Here is an 18,610-nt window from a genome sequence, read left to right as displayed (position 1 = left end):
ACTTGAAATACTTAGCCCTCCAACCACCCATTCTCACCAATTAGAGTCAGTCCCATCAATAAGCTCCTGGAATGTATAATGGTCTCTTTTGACTTGGTGCATTTGCACATGCTTTTCCTCTGCCTGGATGTTCCCTTCCCAGCTGTCTTTGTTTGGCTCAGCCATCCCTTCTTGCGCTTAGGTCCTAACACATCACTTAATCATAACCTTTTCCTGATGCCCCTACCACCCCAGCTCTAGGCTAATTTCTTCCCACAGGGTCTTGTATTTTTCCCATTATGGTACCTGTCACATAATATTGCAATGCCTATTTATTTGCCTGAGTCCCCTATAGATTTCAAATTCCACATGGGCTTCATCTTCATTCCTTCAGTAATTTGGGTTGAGGTGCTCATTTTGATCACAGTTGAATCCTTAACTGTCAAGTTCTTGGCATGGAACCATCACTCAATAAACAGCTATTTATTACACATATGGATAAATGAATAACTTCTGGGATTTTCCCAGTGTACCCTAACATTTGTACTTAAGGTTTTGTGCCAGTTTGTCCCCTTTAATATGCCAAGATATTCGAATGTAACATTGTTTAGAAACAGTCACATCAAGGGACTTTATCTTCTTTGTTGGTTTTACATCACAATGTAGATTAGTAATTCTTTAGTAATTAATTCTAAATTAGTAATTCTTCCTTTCAGTGTTTCCTCCCTGTTTCTTTGATAGCAGTAGACCATGGGTGGATTAAAGTTCCTTGGTACATTTCTACCCTGTACCACACACTGGACCTGTCCCTACAAAGCTCACTCTAGTTCCTCTCTACTCCTGAACTGTTAGTGAGGAGACAGTTTTTAGCCAAGCGGGTGCAGGTCTTTATCTCCATGATGGAGGGTAAGAAGTCTCTATGATTCAATGAACAGGCCCCCAAAATGCTTGTTCTTAAGTAACAATTGTTTCTGTATAAAAGTAACATCCATTGAGAATGATTAGGAGAAATCTGGAAGATACACAGTCAAGAAAATAAAAATGATCCAAATCTCATCATATAGAGAACAGTTATTAACATTTTGGTGAGTGGCATCACCTACTTCATGGTCCCAGTGTACATCTGTAAACCCAAGTCTACCCTCCTCTGGAGCCTGTGTTCTGGATTACCGGATCTGCCTCAATCAGCATCTTCACAGGTTTGTCCTGGCAGCATTTCAGCCCCACGAGTTCAACCCAGAAGCCTCCATCACCACCTTTCCAACTTGCTCCTGCTCCTGTGTTCTCTTTTTCAGCAAATGGCACCACCATGTACCCAGTGACCCAGATTAGAAGTGCTCCTTAACTCCCTTTTCTTTCACACCTCCATATCCAGTCAAGGTTCTGTAGTTTCCACGTCTTGCATATCTCTTGACTCCATGTCCCTAATCCCATGCGTCAGTCCTCTGGTCCAGACTCCATCACCTTGTCCAGACTCCATCACCTTTCTCCTGTAATAGGACAGAGCTCCCCAGACAGGCCTCCACGTGCCTGGATCCTTCTCCATACTGTGGCCAGAGGGAGGACACAGGAACAGCAAGTCAACAGCTCACTCTGGGAATTCACTTCTTTCCACTGTTTACAGGGTCTTTCCCCCAATGTCCCCGCCCCTGTTGGACCCTTGTAGCTTGGACCATTCTTTACCCTCCTCTTCTGATTGGCCTCTACTCAACTTCCAGTTCTCCACTTAGTCACCCTTGTTTTACAAGAAATTTTCCCTGACTCCCTCTCCTCTCAAAAAGTCTACCACAGAGACTCCTCCTCAGGAGCCATTCCATCCATTGCCTCTTCACCCTTTCTGTTCCCATCTGTGAGCCCCAGTGGCCAAGAGTTGTGCCTTCTTCATCACTGTGAGCCCATCACCCTGCACAGGGCCCAGTGCATGGCGAGAACCAGCAAGTGCTGATGGGGCCACTGTCTTTAGGTCTAGGGTCTATACCTCACTGTCTTTGGCCATTCCTCAAAGGAGGGGATGGAGGATGGACCACCTGCTGGGAGACTCTTCTTTTGTGGACACTTTTCCAGGTTCTCTTTCCCCAATCCAGTCCTTGAGTCTCCCCTGGTGGCGTTCCTGACACAGACACCTCCTGACAGAGAAAACTTTAGGGAGCAGAGCTGCCCCCTCTGGCCTGGTCCCTGCCTGCTGTCAGGGCCCACACAGACCTTGTCCCTGCCGCCCACGCCCCAGCACCCTGCGGATGGCAGCAGTGATTTCGCGGTTGCGCAGGCTGTAGATGAGTGGGTACAATAGTGGCGTGACATTGGTGTAGACAAGTGCAAGTGTGCGGTCCCGCCGCGGGGAGTAGCTGGACTTGGGCCGCACATACATGAAGGTGGCACAGCCATAGTGCAAGAAGGTGACAGCCAGGTGCGAGGCGCAGGTGGAGGCAGCCTTGCGCCGGCCCCCAGGGGAGCGCAGTCGGCGCAAGGCGGCAGTGATGGCGCCGTAGGAGGACAGGATGAGCAGTGAGGGCAGCAGCAGGAGCACCAGGCAGGCGCCCAGCAGGGGAAGCTCATCAACGTAGCTCCGTGTGCAAGCCAGGTCCAACAGTGCCGTGATGTCGCAGAAGAAATGCACCAGCAGGCGGGAGCCACAGAAGGGCAGGTGGAAGATAGCCACCGTGAGCCCCACGGACACTGCCAGTCCCCCAAGGCAACAGGCCAGGGCCAGCTTTGTGCATAGCCCTGGGGTCACTACTGCAGTGTAACGCAGCGGGTGGCAAATAGCTACATAACGATCGTAGGCCATGGTGGCCAGCAGGAAGCACTCGGCCCCACCCAGAGCCACGAACATCTGCATCTGAACAGCGCAGCCCAGAAAGGAGATGGGGCTGCCCCTGCCAGGGCCTGGTGCGGCCAGGTCGGCCAGGGAGCGGGGCACCACCACCAGAGTGTAACAGAGCTCGATGGCTGACAGCTGGCACAGGAAGAGCAGCATGGGCGGCCGACTGGGCACTGAGGCCACGGCCACAAGGATGAGCAGGTTCCCGCCCAGGGTGGCTAGGTGCACGGCCAGCAGCAGCAAGAAGAGCACTGGCCTCAGGTGCGGGAACTCAGAGAAGCCTTGAAGGAGAAAGCCACAGGGCATGGTGGCATTGCTGGAGCTGTCCATGCACTGGCTTGCCCAGAGGTACCTGTAGGGAAAGAAATGGGGACAGGGAGAGCTTGAGGGTATAGGTCCTCCGCCCCACGGGTTGAGGAAAGGCTAGATGGAATTTAGAGGGTGGGAGGAAGTAGTGGCTGCAGAGAGGGGGTATGGTTCCCAGGTGCATTACCAGCCTCCCTGACACTCCTTCCCACCCGCACACACTTCATGTTGGCCTTTTATTAACTTGTGTAGTTTTGCCTGCCTCCTGGACTAGAATTCTCAACATGCTTTTTCCAAAGAAGCCTTAAATTTAGGCCCTTTCCTTACAGTGTATCACTCTTGACCTCCACTTACAAAGGATTCCCTGCCTTCAGACCCTAGTTGTTATTTGTTGGGTCCTGTATTGCCAGGAGTATTATGCTGCTCTCAGCCTCAGCTCCTCAAGGCAGTGAGTGTGTCTTTATGCCCTGTTTCAGTTTCTTCCTCCCTGCCCTACTCTATCACTTTGAGCTGCTTTCTGTGGTGTGTCACAGAATCACAAAAACAAGATACAGATGAAGACCTTAGTGATAATCTCATACAACCTCATGATTTTAAAAAGGAAAATAAAGCTGGTGGGACATGTCTAGGGAAGGCTTAACTGCTCACAGAAAGCTAGGAACAGAATCTGCGTTCCTGAGGCTGAATGTAGAACTTCCCATGATCCCATAAGTAGCCCCCCCCCCCCCCAAAAAAAAGCGTCACTGGGATGAGTTGGTCAATCTGTATTGATTTAGCCTTAAATAGAGACCCAGTTCTGTTCCAGGTGCTGAGGCAGACACTTAGGCAGCAGGGAATGAGTAGTGGGAAGGTCTCTCTGGGTGCATCAGGAACAAAATGTCCCTAACATTTTTATTAATATTCTCTCAACATGAGAAAAAGTGATGCGTATCTGTTCTAACTTGCCTTTCAGAGTTAGCAGTACATTCCAAATTTGCTGACTGAATACAGTTTCTTTCTCAGCATTACCCGGTGACTCATTTGCAGGCAACATTTGGAAAACGTTGAGAGCGTGTAGGTTGGCTGCAATTGTGGCAAACCTCTGCAGTGGGGAACATGAGCTGATGAGGACTTTGAGGCAAATTGGAGGATGGTGTTTGACTTTCCAGTAGTTATTAATGACATCTCTTTTTATTTCCTTATCTCTTTTTTATTAACTTTAATTGTAAGCTCAACTATTATTTCCTCTTAGTGCCTCTGAGTCACTGTTGATGACCAATGTTGGAAGTGGTATTTGTGCATGGTTATTATACCATAGAACGCAAGAGCAATAAAGCCAGTTTAAGGACAACATGTAAATCAGTGGAAGAACTGAAGGAGTGGGAAGAGCTTGATTTTTGCTATCTAATGCTCCTTTTTGAGAGGAGAAATGTGGTGGTTTATATATTTCAGTATCATTCCATGCTCTTTCTTGTCATCTGAGGGGAGCACCTTCAAACACAAGTTTGGAGTCTTACAGAGGAGGAGCTGGGTGGGGTTTGGCATGGGTGCAAAGGGGAGTCGCTTCCCAACTATTTGAGAGCCTTCACATTTGTTGTTGTTGTTTGTTTGTTTGTTTTGGCTGGTATTTACCTGCTAAGCCAATTTAACAAACCTGTGTTGGGTGCCTCTTCCTTGCCAAGTGTCAGGTGTCAAGTTTTGAGTGTTGTAGCTGTAGGTAGGGACAAGAGGGAGAAGCCTGGCTGTCCTGGAGACTCAGGGTGAAACTGCAGAAGTACCCACCATGGCCCTCTTCACTCTTGCCTCAGCTTTCTCTACTTCCTTCTTTTCATCTCCTTAAAGAAGCAGGGAGGGGGCCAGAGAGACAGAAGCAATCCAGTTCTTTTTCCTTCATGTTCTCACTGCACAGAAATGACAAGAAAGGTTGGGCAGGGACACCAGTAACTACAGACTCAAGGTGCGTCATGCTTTACAAACAAGGCTGTGGAAAGCAAGCCAGGTAGGTCAATCCAATCAAATGTTTACTGAGGAATGTTTCTACTTAGTTTAGTGTATTTAGGAGCATTTATCATAAACCCTAGGAATGTATGTTAGAAATGTCTTTTATCCAGGGGCTGGATGGGGGTTGGGGAAGAGACACTTTCCAAACTTCAATGATTTGGTTGAAAGTCCAGCTCCACTCTAGTAGAAGCTGTAGAGGGAAAACACTACAAGGCCTGTGTGAGCCACCTTTCTCCCCAGGGGCAGAAGGGCAGATATTCTCATTTCCAGGTGATTAGTAACACAGACAATAACAGCTACTTGTAAGAGACTGGTAGGTCCGTGCTCAGAACGACTTTACACATTTAACTCACTCAATCCTAGTGACTCTTAGTATGCTCATGATGAGGTAGGTGAACTCTTAGCATCCCCATCTTACCAACAAGTAAATTGAGGCCTAAAGGAATTAAATGTCATGTAGCTGGTTAGTGCTAACGGCAGGCTTTATGCTCAAACAACCTAACCTCTCATAGTTGATGGTCTTATCCACTATACAGTCTTCCATATTTATACCTCTCCTAAAAAAGAATCCTCTACACATAAGACATACCCAACCCCTTTCCCCATATCTCCCACTGTCCCTTGCCTAGAAATTGCCTACACTCTCCTAGGCATTTCTGTCCTCAGATTGCCCTTTGCTGACATTTCTCTTGAGGACATGTAGATGTGAGCAGTAACACAGAGAACCTCAGATAACAAACCTAAAAATAATTTCTCCTTAGCTTTGACAGTCATTGCTGGTATTGTTACTGTTCTGGCTGATCTGCTTTCCTAATTGTATAAGGCTCCACAGAGCACCCACAGAGTAATGGCTGGCTGGTGGCCCAGGACATCTGGATGTGACTGGAAGCCTCACTGGGCTGGGGATACAGATCTGGGATTTGATTTTTGCTGTGCAGAATAATGAAAATGATCTGTAATAATGATGTTTTGAAGAGTCATTTTACTAGTCAAAGCACTTCTAAAAAGAGGTTGGGCAGTGAGAGATTTGAGAGGCAGACAGGTCAGGCCCCTCTGGGTTGTGAGGATTCCATAGAATGTGGAACTGGACTGGAGCTGAGAGGTCAAAGGTCCACATCCTCCTGTTATAGAGGGTGAGGCCCAGAGAGGTCACATAACCAGCCTAGGGCCTCACTGCTGTCTGTTGGCAGCATAGCAAGACCAGAGCCTAGGTCTTACAACTCCTGGTTGATGGTTCTGTTTCTGCCAGAATTGTCTCCCAGAGTAGACCCGAGCCCGCCGATCTAGTCTTATCGTTTACAAAAGCACCACAGGAGAGGTCACAGAAAAATCAGATCATTGTCTCCCGTGGACTTAAATATAGAAAATTATAAATATCATGTATTTCCCCAGCTTGATTTAATAATCTGTCATGGGCCTCTGGTCTATGAATTGATACAAATTGTTCTGAAATCTGTTTTCTTGCAGGGCTTCCTTTTAGGAAAAATACATACTATATATTCAAAAAGTTTTTTGTTTTTGTTTTTTCCTTTTTTAAATCCTCTGTGATAAAAGGAAGAGTCTCCCCAGTGTAAATTTTTGCTTTGTTATTTGCTGAGTTTGACTTGGGGTGAGGACAAGTTATTTAACACTTCCAAAGGCTTGCCTCCTCACTGTCAGCTGAGGTTAACAAAGGAGGGGTGTTGTGTGGGTTCCGAGAGGTACTAGCTCGGAACGCTGTGCACAAAAAGCCTGAAAAGCATTTTTCTCTTATCTCTCTTTTTCACTATTGATGGGCTACCAAGCAAACCTCTCCCCTCTTGATTTTATCCTTTTGGATGCTTTCCTACTTGGTGCCTTCTCTGTTTTTCTGGGGTCCTAGAAGCAGGGTGTACATAGCATTCTGGCTTTAGGAAACTCATGAGGAAATAAGTAGACATAGATGTAGATAAGTCTGTCTGCCTATCTACATATCAATCTATCACCACCATCATCATCACTCTCCCTTTCTCCTTCTACTGTTTTTTTGTTTTTTTGTTTTTTTTTTTCCCTGTTAGGTTTCCTATTGCTTTTCTAAAACTGTACAGACTATGGAAGAAGACATCTGTAGGTTCAGACTCTGCTGCAGCCACTCACTGGCCACATTACTTCTGTTTCCCTGATCCTCAGTCTCTTTACATCTAAATGGAGATGACAGTGTCTAATTCATAGGGCTGTAGTGAGAAATAGGCACACTGCAAAGGAAGCCCACAACACAGTGCCAGGCACAGAGTGGGCAGCAAGAGGTGGTTATTCATTGTATCCTTATTATAAACCAACTTCTACAGTATTGTGTCAGCCTTTGGGCTCTGTCTGCATCTAGCAGCTATGATTACTCTAAGGACTCCTTTTCCCTCTATGGCATAAGCCTTGTCCTTGGTTTAGGACAATTAGCTTGAAACTCATAAATTTACATATAACTTGCATTGTTATGTATTTTAAGTTTAGCTTTGTTTTCTGGAATAAAATGCCTTGAATTAAAATGCATTTGCCATTTTCTTGTTCTGTCACGCAAACATATCTTTTAGTGTTTTTGTTTTTTTTCCTCATCAGTTGGTAACTTCTTTACTCAGAGGAGCTAAATATCATCTCTGGATGTAGAGATTTCACTCGTGCTTTCTTCTGCAACCATTCACAATCTAAGCCTCGACCCCTGCGACATGTGTCTCTTTTGCTGCAGGACTTCTGTCTTATAACCAGTTCCTTATACAAGATAAGGCATCTACTGAGTCCTTGATGATTAAATTTGGTAAGATAGCTTGTCAAGGGCTTTTGAAAGTCTAAATAAAAGAAATCCTTTGTTGGTTTCTTGTCAGCATCTTTATCCCCTAAAAACATTTAACTAGATTTAATAGAGCTTATTTTCCTTACACAAACGTTCTTGCTTTTCCCTGTTAATGTGTTTTCTGAAGTGTTTAAGGATTCTACATGTTATAAAAATGAGATGCCATTGCTATTTTCTGTGTCTGTTCTGGAGCTTTTCTCAAAATGATGGTTCTGTGGGCAGTCTTTAAGTTCTCGAGCTCTGGCTTAATGTGTTACCTTGGGTTTTGCGTTTTGGCCAACAAACTTTCTCCTCAAGTTTCCTAGGAATTCAGAATCACAAAATGTGTGCACTTGTGTTTAGAGCTCCCTGAATAGTTGCCACTGTTAGTTCTTTTTTCCCCTAAAAATCAATTGTGGGATTAGGGCTTTGAGTAAAATTTCATTTCAGGCTTCCTGCTCTCTTTTATTTTCATCTGGAGAGGAGCTTTGAACCATAAAATCTAGGATTCCTACTGATTTTAGAGCCAGCTCTCTGCCTTTGATGCTTTGAAAGAAACTCTTGCTTGAATGAAGAAGTCTCCATTTAAAGTCAATCTCTGATCCAGGCTTCTGCCAGAGGAAGAGGGCTTCTGCCAAAGCACTTTCATGTTTAACATCAAAATTGTCTGGTGAGGAGACTGTCCCAGCGCTGGCACTGCAAAAGTCAGTGTTATCACACATAAGTGCATGGTCATCGTACTGTTACCATTTGAAAAGTATTCTAGGTCTGATGACCAGTCACCTTATCTACTGGAAAAAAATGTTTCCTCTTTGCTCTAGGGGAAATTAGTTTGTTTTCAAAATTTATTTTTTTAAATCAGCTATCATTTCCCATGAAGTCAGTTTTAGTAGGTTTAAAAATGCTTCTAATTTCTGAACTTCATCTTGTGCTACAAAATATCAGGAGGGCTCCCTCAAAAACCCAGAAGACCTTCCTTGTGATAGCTGCTGTTTTGGTTCTTGTTGGTCATAGCCTGAGAGCTAGAGCTCAGTGACAGGGCAAGGCAGCTGCTTGGATGAGGAAGTCAAGGCAACTTCAATTTTGCCAGGGTAGTTTCATGATTCATTAAAATAAAAAAACAAAAACCAAAAAACAAGAAAACAAATACTGGTGAGAAAAAAAAAATGTTCCTCTCCTGGGCCAGTCACCTTCCAGAAGAGAACCCTGTTAATATTTTCAGAACACTGCCTCAGAAAACCATGGGCCCCTCAGTAAACCTATCACCTGCAAGAGTTGTGTGCATAATTTTGGCTTCAGGAACTCTTTCCAATGGGGCACACTCCCCACCATTCTACTGCCTGCCTCTCAGTTTCTAGAGGAGATGCCTGTGGTTGCTGAGAAAGGCAACAAAGATTAGATGAAATGAGTTAGACTGCACAGGATGTAGCCAGCCCAAGGAGGGGCTATGTTGACCCAGGTGTTCTTCAGAGGGGTCCTTATGGTTGGTGTGGTTTGAAGCCTGGGGAATTAGTTCTTTGATCAGGAAGGGAGAAATACACAGAGCCATTGACAATACGTGACAGGGGGTTTTCGTTTCCCATGGAGCCAAATAATTATTATGGATATTATCTTCTCGAATACTCTCTGTTCTGCCTCTGAGAAAACAAATTATTTTCCTTAGTTTTATTCTTGTATATTACCCTATGGAAACAACATATCATTAGATACCTCTTGCCAGGAGAACCTATGTTCACTGGAGAAGACAGGACTCTCCCATTTTTAGATGGGAAATGTGAGGCAGAAGAAATGCATTTGGGTAAAATGATTGGATAAAAATAGAAGTAGAGCCTAAAAGCCCTGGTATCTGCAGCTGCCTGATGTTCCTCACACCTGATTACACTTCAGTGCATCCAAGACTGAAGGATTCCACAGTTAGAGTGCTTTGAACATCATGTGCCCTGTGACTTACTGATGTGGGGCACTGGATCTGACCTAAGGAGGGTGGTAGTATGGGAAGAAATTCTACTCTTAATAGTTGGTCTCTCCTTTGGGCAAACTTCCTGGGAAGTATTCTGATTTCCTTATTTCCATACTATTCCTTCTGAAGATTTTATCTTTAAGTAATCTCTACACCCAATGTGGGGCTTGAGTTTACAACCCCGAGATCAAGAGTTGCATACTTCAGGAACTGAGCCAGCCAGGCACCCCTCCATGCTCTTCTCTTGGTGTTTCCTTCTCTTCCTCTGCCCACTTACCTTGCAAATGCTGAGCTTCTCCTTACCTGGGCTCAGGAGAGGGATTACCTGGAGATGGAGGGGAGAGGAGACTCAGCTTGTGGTGACTGGAGGTTAGAGAGATCACAGGCACAATGAAAAACGGAGGCTACAGAGTTGCAGCAGGTAGTTGTAGCGGAGAAGGAGGGCTTGGAAGGAGAAGAGATGGACAGGCTATACAAGGAGCCTGGAAGGGTTTTCCACAGTAGTTCCTGATTAGCAGTGTCTGGTGGATACTAGAACCTTGGCTTGCCTTATATCCCTGGAGAGGTGGGGGAAATTAGGGAGGAGATGAATATACTAGTCCCTTCCAGAGGGAGGGCAAGAGCCAGGTATCCTGTGATTAATCCACTCACCACAATCCCTCCTATACTGTCCAAGAGAAACAACTCTTCCTGTCTCACGCGGCCCACCTGCCCAGAGTGCTGTCTGTCCCATTGGTACCCAGTGCTTTCCCTAGAGTGTGCCTTGCTCCTCTCTTGCCATGGCAATTCCCATCTCTGCATGTTGGACCAGGTGGCAGCTCCAGAACATGTAGTAAAGTGTCAGGTGCTTGGTAGTTCTCAGATGTTTTAATTTGTCCAATGGCTAGGGCAAGGGAACCGTTGAGACGCATGAATAAATCTCCTTTTTTAACTCTCACACATGTGCAAGGATGCAGGAAACTGCACTAGGAAGCCTCCACCATGGGGTACACTTGCCCCTGGAGTATGAATTAAGCAACTCTGGCAGGTCCCTCTGTGTTTGGGAGCTCAGGAATTGCTCTTGATTTTTTTGGTTATTATCCTGCATGTCCATGAGTGTATGTGTATTGCTATCACAGGACTCTAGAGGTTATCTTTCCTAATTCATTTAGTCATGAATTTATTGATTAATTCAACAATTCAGCACATTTATTGAGTACCTACTATATGCCAAGCTTTGATTTAGGTACTGAGGTATAGCTCAGGAAGCAAAAAAGACAAAAATTCCCATCCTATTGGAGTTATATTCTAGGGAGGAGATAGACAATAACCAAATTAGGTAAATTATATGACATATTCAAATGTGATAAATTGGATAAAAATAGAATGGAGAAAAATAAAGGAAGATAGGAAATCTGAGGGAAGACATGCAATTTTATTTTATTTTTTTTTAAGACATGCAATTTGAAATAGAATGTTTGAGGAAGGCTTTAGTGAGTAGGTGACATTTGATGCAAAACTTGAAGGAGGTTAAGAAGTGAATCATGTGGGGGGCACCTGGGTGGCTCAGTGGGTTAAACCCTCTGCCTTCGGCTCAGGTCATGATCTCAGAGTCCTGGGATGGAGCCCTGTATCCGGCTCTCTGCTCAGCAGGGAGTCTGCTTCCCTTCCTCTCTCTCTGCCTGCCTCTCTGCCTACTTATGATCTCTGTCTGTCAAATAAATTAATAAAATCTTTAAAAAAAAAAAGAAGTGAATCATGTGGATATCTGGGGGAAGAACATTCTAGTCAGAAGAATTAACTAGTCAGAGGTCCCAAGGGGGTGCAGACATGCCGTGTTTGAAGTACAGAGACCAAGCCAGTGTGGCTGGGGTGGAGTCCATGAGGCAGAGTAGTAACAGATGAGGTCAGAAAATCAGTGTGTGGTCAGGAGGTGGTGCCTTATAGGCGATTATGAGAACTTGGCTTTTGTTCTGTGTGAAATGGAAAGCCACTGGAGGCTTTGAGGACTGGAATGCTATAAAAGGATCCCTCTGGCTGCTTTGTTGAGAATAGACTGTAGGGGAGCGGTGTGGAAGCAAAGAGATCAGCATTACAGTGAGCCAGGTGAGGGAAAATAAGACTTGGATTAGATGAGCAGTAGAAGTGGTGAGATATGGTTAGATTCTGAATATGAATGTACTTCAAATGTAGTGCCAGCAGAATTTTCTGATGGATTGGATATGGGGTATGAAAGAGAGGTATCAGAATGGCTATTTATCTGCCTGAGTGACAGGAAGGATCAAGGTGTGAGATGAAGAAGGCTTCAGGTGGAGCAAGTTTGGGGGAGGAAGTCATGATCAGAAGTTCAGTGTGAGGTATGTTAAGTTTGAGATACCTACTAGATGTCCACGTGGATTGATCTAGTTCATGGGGGTTCATGTGAGAGGTGTCACTTAGGTGTATAAATTAGAAGTCATCAGGGGCACCTGTTGGTTAGGCATCCGACTCTTGATTTCAGCTCGGGTTATGATCTCTGGGTGGTGAGATCAAACCATGCATCAGGCTCCATGCTGAGTGTAGAGAGCCTGGATGGGATTTTCTCTCTGCCTCTCCCTCTGTGCCACCTCCCCGCCCCACCCCCCCACCTCTGCTTGTGCTCTCTCTCTCTTAAAAACAATTTTTTTTTTATGTCATCAAATACAGATGGTATTTAAAGTTGTGAAACTGGGTGAGATTAATTAGGGAATGAGTATTGTTAGAGAAAAGAAAGAGTCCCCCAAACTGAGCCCTGGGGTATTCCAGTGTTAGGAGTTTAGGAAGATGAGAAGTCAGAAAGGGGGCCTACAGGGAGGTAGGGTCCTATGGCCTCCATTTTTCAGCCCCGGAAATCATCTACTTGTCTTCTACCTACTTCCCAATGTGCGCATCTCCATCATACAGAATATTTACATGGAAAATGATTCCATGATGGAGTAGAATGACTTCCCTATTGATAATAAACAATTATCTCAATCCCTAAATATGTCTTATGTTAAGGGTGTGTAGTTGGATGGGAAGCAAAGGGTCTTATTTCTTCCATTTCACCTTCTTCATAAAGTGTAAGGAGCTATACCACAGGCTGGAAGTGAGGGCAGAATCCAGACCACATGAAGAAGGAAAGAATTAGAACAGGGGCACCTGGCTAGCTCAGTCAGTAGAACATGTAACTCCTGATTTCAGGTCTGTGAGTTTGAACTCCAAGTTGGGTGTAGAGATTACTTAAAATCCACCCCCCCCCCCCAAAAAAAAACAAAAACAAAAACATAAAAACCTTGGAAACAAAATTCTGGGTTCTAAAATTCTAGGTTCTTGGGGCGCCTGGGTGGCTCAGTGGGTTAAGCCGCTGCCTTCGGCTCAGGTCATGATCTCAGGGTCCTGGGATCGAGTCCTGCATTGGGCTCTCTGCTCAGCAGGGAGCCTGCTTCCCTCTCTCTCTCTCTCTCTCTCTCTCTGCCTGCCTCTCCGTCTACTTGTGATCTCTCTCTGTCAAATAAATAAAATCTTTAAAAAAAAATAAAATTCTAGGTTCTTATCCCAAATTTACCTTTGTTTGTCTGTTTGCTATGTATACTTTACGCAGTAATTTACTTTGTCCAAGCTTTAGGTCACATGACTGAATATAAGAATAATACTATAATCTGTGTCTAATTAGCAGATTTTTAAAAGATTTCATTTAATCTTTAATAGCTCCATAGGGTATAATTGAATACAAAGAACTGCACACATTTAAAGTACAATTTGGTGTTTGGACAGATGCAAACACCCATGATACATCACCATAGTTAAAGGAACTTCTGACACTTCCCAGAGTTTCCTGTTTTCCTTTGTGTTTTTTTGGTAAGAACACTTAACCCGAGATCCACCCTCTTAACAAATTTTGAAGTGCACAATAGACTATTGTTAACTTTACGCATGTTGTTGTACAGCAGATCGCTAGAAATTACTCATCTTACATAACTGAAACTTTGTGCCTTTGAATAACAACTCCCCAATCCCCCCACCTTCCACCCCCCGGTAACCACTATTGATATCTCTTCTTCTAGGAGTTTGACTATTTCAGATTCCTCCTGTAAGTGGATTTAAACAAACTCATATTTCTCTTTTTTATTTTTATTTTTTAAATTTTATTTTAGCAAACTCTACACCTAACTCATGATCCCGAGATCAAGTGCCGCATGCTCTACTGACCGAGCCAGCCAAGTGCCCCTTAAACAAATTGGTATTTCTCTCATCTTAAAGATCTCTCTTGATCCCATTTTTTTCGTCTAACTCCCATTTTTATGTAGTCAGAAAAATTCCTAAAGATTTGTCTGTCCTTGCTTCCTCGGAAACCTCTTAATCTTTCTTTAAAAAATACTTTACTGAGGTATGGTTAACACATAAAAAATGGTTTTTAGATTTTAAATGAGATCTTACTTATGAAAACATTTTGTAAATTCTAAAGTACTGCATAAGTGCAACTTACAATTATTATTATATCGAAGATCTATGATCAATATATTTTCCAACATAGAACTCTACTCCTCCTTCAGAAGCAGGGGTAGAGTTCTATGAACTCTGAAAGCACTGAGCTTTCAGAATGTAGAGTGCACTCCCAATTCCCATTCTTTTTATGTGCATAGTTTCCCAGTAAGGTGTGAGGCTAATGGGAAGGGACTGTGTCTGAACAGGCCTCCTCAGTGATCAGGACTCGCAGATGTGATGATGTCATTCACAAACAGCAGTGTGGTCATGGTTCAGAGTTTTGGAAACAGTGCCAAGAGGAACTTGGACGTAATGTTCAGGATGTATAAACCCTGTGCTAAAGCAAAGGTTACCAAAGACAAGGAGTTTGGGGTTTTATGCACAATATTTTCTTTGGCTGGAGTCTGGCTTTATTTGAAGAGTTGTGTCAACGTAAGGAATTCTCTACTTGGGACTAGGGATTCCTCAGGGTTGTGGCGCCTCTGTCTCCTCTCAGAGGGTTGCTGGAAGTTTTCTCAGACTTGGAACCATGTGGGATCTGTGTTTGCACAGAGACTGGAAATACTTACATCATCTCCACATTCCTCAACCATTTGTCATCTGATTGCAAATCAACTGGTGAGATGCCAGTGGAGAAGAGATAAGTTAAATTATTGAGTTTGATGAATATCTATGGCCCTAAGGGAAAAAAGTTAATTTCTTTTGGGGCTTTGCATTTTTTCTTTTGGTAAATTTATAGAAATATTGATGATAAAATAATAGGAGTTGAGTAAACCTAAAATATAAAAAATAAACTATAATGATACATATGAAAATGAAAGACCTAGAAAAGAAACAAAATAGAATATAACCCAAACCTTAAGTTGATTCACTAAAAATTTCAAGAAGATGGATAAATTTCTAAAATTCTCAACAATGAAAAATGAGAAAAGATACATATAAATTTAAAAATAAAAAGGTAGAAATTAAAATAGGTACAGTAGAGATTAAAGATAATAGATTATTATTAAGAAGCATTTATAGACACAATGGATACACATATGAAAATAAAAGTTCAATTGGCTTAAGAAGAAAAAAAAAACTTGGAAAGACTTATAAGCATTGACATTGAAGTACTATTAAAGAGATAGCCTCTTTGCCCTTCTCACTACTCCCATGGAAAATAATTTTAAAGATGGATTTTACCAAACTGTCAAGGTACACATGATACTCATATATTGTTTTTGTTTTTGTTTTTGTTTTTGTTTTTTTCAGAAAATGAAACAGAAAGAAAAACTGCCCAACTCATTTTATGAGGTTTGAATGACCTAGACTAAAAAAAGTATTTATGAAATACTTTATATTTATGAAAAGTATACCCCAGTTCTATAGATGAAAACATTTTATAACATTATCCAAGGAAATTGAATGTCTTTAAAAAATATAATTTTGGGGCGCCTGGGTGGCTCAGTGGGTTAAGTCGCTGCCTTCGGCTCAGGTCATGATCCCAGGTCCTGGGTTCGAGCCCCACATCGGGCTTTCTGCTCAGCAGGGAGTCTGCTTCCCCCTCTCTCTCTGCCTGCCTCTCTGCTTACTTGTGATTTCTCTCTGTCAAATAAATAAATAAAATCTTTAAAAAAATATAATTTTATCAGTGACAGTTTCCTCAGGAATACAGGGATGATTCTGCTTCAAAAAATTTATGATTCACTGTCATAATGGCTGGCCAAAGGAAAAGAGAGTCACCTCAGTACACATGAAAAGAAAATAATGAAAGTTCTTAGAAGTTAGGAGTAGGAATTTTAAGTTTCCAGGACAAACAAAAACTAAAGTAATTTGTGAACACTAAGTGAGCCCTGCAAGAAGTATTAAAGGGGATTCTTTGAGTGAAGAGAGAGCCCAGAAGTAACAAAAACCAGAAAGGAACAGAGATAATCTACAGATGTAGTGACTTTACAGTTAATTAATTAAATTAAGTTAATTAACTAAATTAATATCTTTCAATAATTACTCTGAATGTAAATGGAGTAAATGCTCCAGTCAAAAGACATAGGCTATCAAACTGAGAAAAACAAAAAACAAAAACAAGACCACTCAATATGCTGTCTACAAGAGACTCAGTTTAGATCCAAAGACACTTCCATATTGAAAGTGAGGGGGTAGAAAACCATTTATCATGCCAAAGGACATGATAAAAAGAAAGCTGGGGTAGTGACCCTTATATTAGACAAATTAGATTTTATTTTATTTTATTTTTTTTAAAGATTTTATTTATTTATTTGTCAGAGAGAGAGAGAGGGAGAGAGAGCAAGCACAGGCAGACAGAATGGCAGGCAGAGGCAGAGGGAGAAGCAGGCTCCCTTGCTGAGCAAGGAGCCCGATGTGGGACTCGATCCCAGGACGCTGGGATCATGACCTGAGCCGAAGGCAGCTGCTTAACCAACTGAGCCACCTAGGCGTCCCAAGACAAATTAGATTTTAAACCAAAGACTGTAATAAGAGATGAAGAGAAGAGATGACACTATATCAGAGTAAAAAGTTCCATCCAAGAAGATCTAACAATTGTTATTTATGCTCCTAACTTGGGAGCAACCAAATATATAAACCAGTTGATAATAAAATTAAAGAAACACATGGATAATACCATAATAGTAGGGGACTTTAATGTCCCACTTATATCTATGGACAGATAATCTAAGCAGATAACCTAATCAGGAAACAAGGGCTTCGAATGACACACTGAGCCAGATGAATTTCACAGATATATTCAGAACATTTCATCCTAAAGCAACAGGATGTTCTTTGATGTTCTCGCTGTTCTTGAGTACACATGGAACAAACTCCAGAATAGATCACATACTGGGTCACAGATCAGGTCTTATCCAGTACCAAAAGACTGGGATCATTCCCTGCATATTTTCAGACTGCAATGCTTTCAAACTTGAACTCAATCACAAGAGGAAATTTGGAAAGTCCTCAGATACATTGAGGCTAAAGAGCATCCTACTGAAGAATGAATGGGTCAACCACGAAATTAAAGAATTAAAAAAAATTCATGGAAGCAAATGAAAATGAAAACACAACTGTTCAAAACCTTTGGGATGAAGTAAAGGCAGTCCTAAGAGGGAAGTATATAGCGCTACAAACCTTTCTCAAGAAACAAGAAAGGTCTCAAATATACAACCTAACCTTATATATAAAGGAGCTGGAGAAAGAACCACAAATAAAGCCTAAACCCAGCAGGAGAAGAGAAATAATAAAGATTAGAGCAGAAATCAATGGAATAGAAACCAAAAGAACAGTAGAACAGATCAACAAAACTAGGAGATGGTTCTTTGAAAGAATTAGTAAGATTGATATTGAAAAGAGAAAGGACCAAAATAAATAAAACCATGATTGAAAGAGGAGAGATCACAACCAACACCAAAGAAATACAATTATAAGAACATATTATGAGCAAATAATGCCAATAAATTAGGCAATCTGGAAGAAATGGATGCATTCCTAGAAATGTATAAACCACCAAAACTGAAACAGAAAAAAGAGAAAATCTGGACAGACCCATATTCGGCAAAGAAATTGAATCAGTAATCAAAAAGCTCCCAAGAAACAAGAGTCCAGGGTGGGATGGCTTCCCAGCAGAATTCTACTACACATTGAAAGAAGAATTAATACCTATTCTTCTGAAGCTGTTTCAAAAGATAGAAATGGAAGGAAAACTTCCAAACTCATTCTATGAGGCCAGCATTACCTCTTTTTTTTTTTTTTAAGATTTTATTTATTTGAGAGAAAGAGCATGTGTGGGGCGAGGGGCAGAGGGAGAAGTAGACTCCCCACTGAGCAGGGAGCCCAGCATGGGGCTCAATCCTGGAACTCTGGGATTATGACCAGAGCCAAAGGCGGATGGTCAACACACTGAGCCACCCGGGTGCTCCGAGCCAGCATTACCTTGATGCCAAAACCAAATACTCCATCAAAAAGAAGAATTATAGACCAATATCCCTGATGAACATGGATGCAAAAAATTATCACTAAGATAGTAGCTAATAGGATCCAGCAGTATATTGAAAGGATTATTCACCCCAACAAAGTGGGATTTATTCCTGAGCTGTAAGGGTGGTTCAACATCCAAAAATCAAACAATGTGATACACCACATTAATAAAAGGAAATATTTGATCTTCTCAATAGATGCAGAGAAAGCATTTGACAAAGTACAGGATCCTTTCTTGATAAAAAATCTCTGCAGTATAGGGATAGAGGGAACATACCTCAGTATTATAAAAGCCATATGTGAAAATCCATAGCAAATATCATCTTCAATAGGGAAAAATGAGAGC

The 18,610-nt window shown here is 42.4% G+C and overlaps 1 protein-coding gene across 1 annotated transcript; it reads right to left on the bottom strand.

The window, feature by feature from the left end:
* Positions 1-2,164: 2,164 nt before the first annotated feature.
* Positions 2,165-3,130, bottom strand: LOC111151882 (olfactory receptor 10AC1). The gene has a single exon (XM_022510106.1). It carries the CDS (start codon positions 3,128-3,130, stop codon positions 2,165-2,167), a length of 966 nt encoding a protein of 321 aa, XP_022365814.1.
* Between the last annotated feature and the right edge of the window lie 15,480 nt (positions 3,131-18,610).

The sequence above is a fragment of the Enhydra lutris genome, unplaced genomic scaffold (assembly GCF_002288905.1).
Source record: "Enhydra lutris kenyoni isolate GAN:26980312 unplaced genomic scaffold, ASM228890v2 scaffoldscaffold27, whole genome shotgun sequence".
Lineage (NCBI taxonomy): Eukaryota > Metazoa > Chordata > Mammalia > Carnivora > Mustelidae > Enhydra > Enhydra lutris.
This window is presented reverse-complemented; position numbering and strand designations above follow the sequence as displayed.

Excerpts from the sequence above, each read along its gene's own strand:
- LOC111151882 (XM_022510106.1), bottom strand. The coding sequence starts at position 3,130 with ATGGACAGCTCCAGCAATGCCACCATGCCCTGTGGCTTTCTCCTTCAA.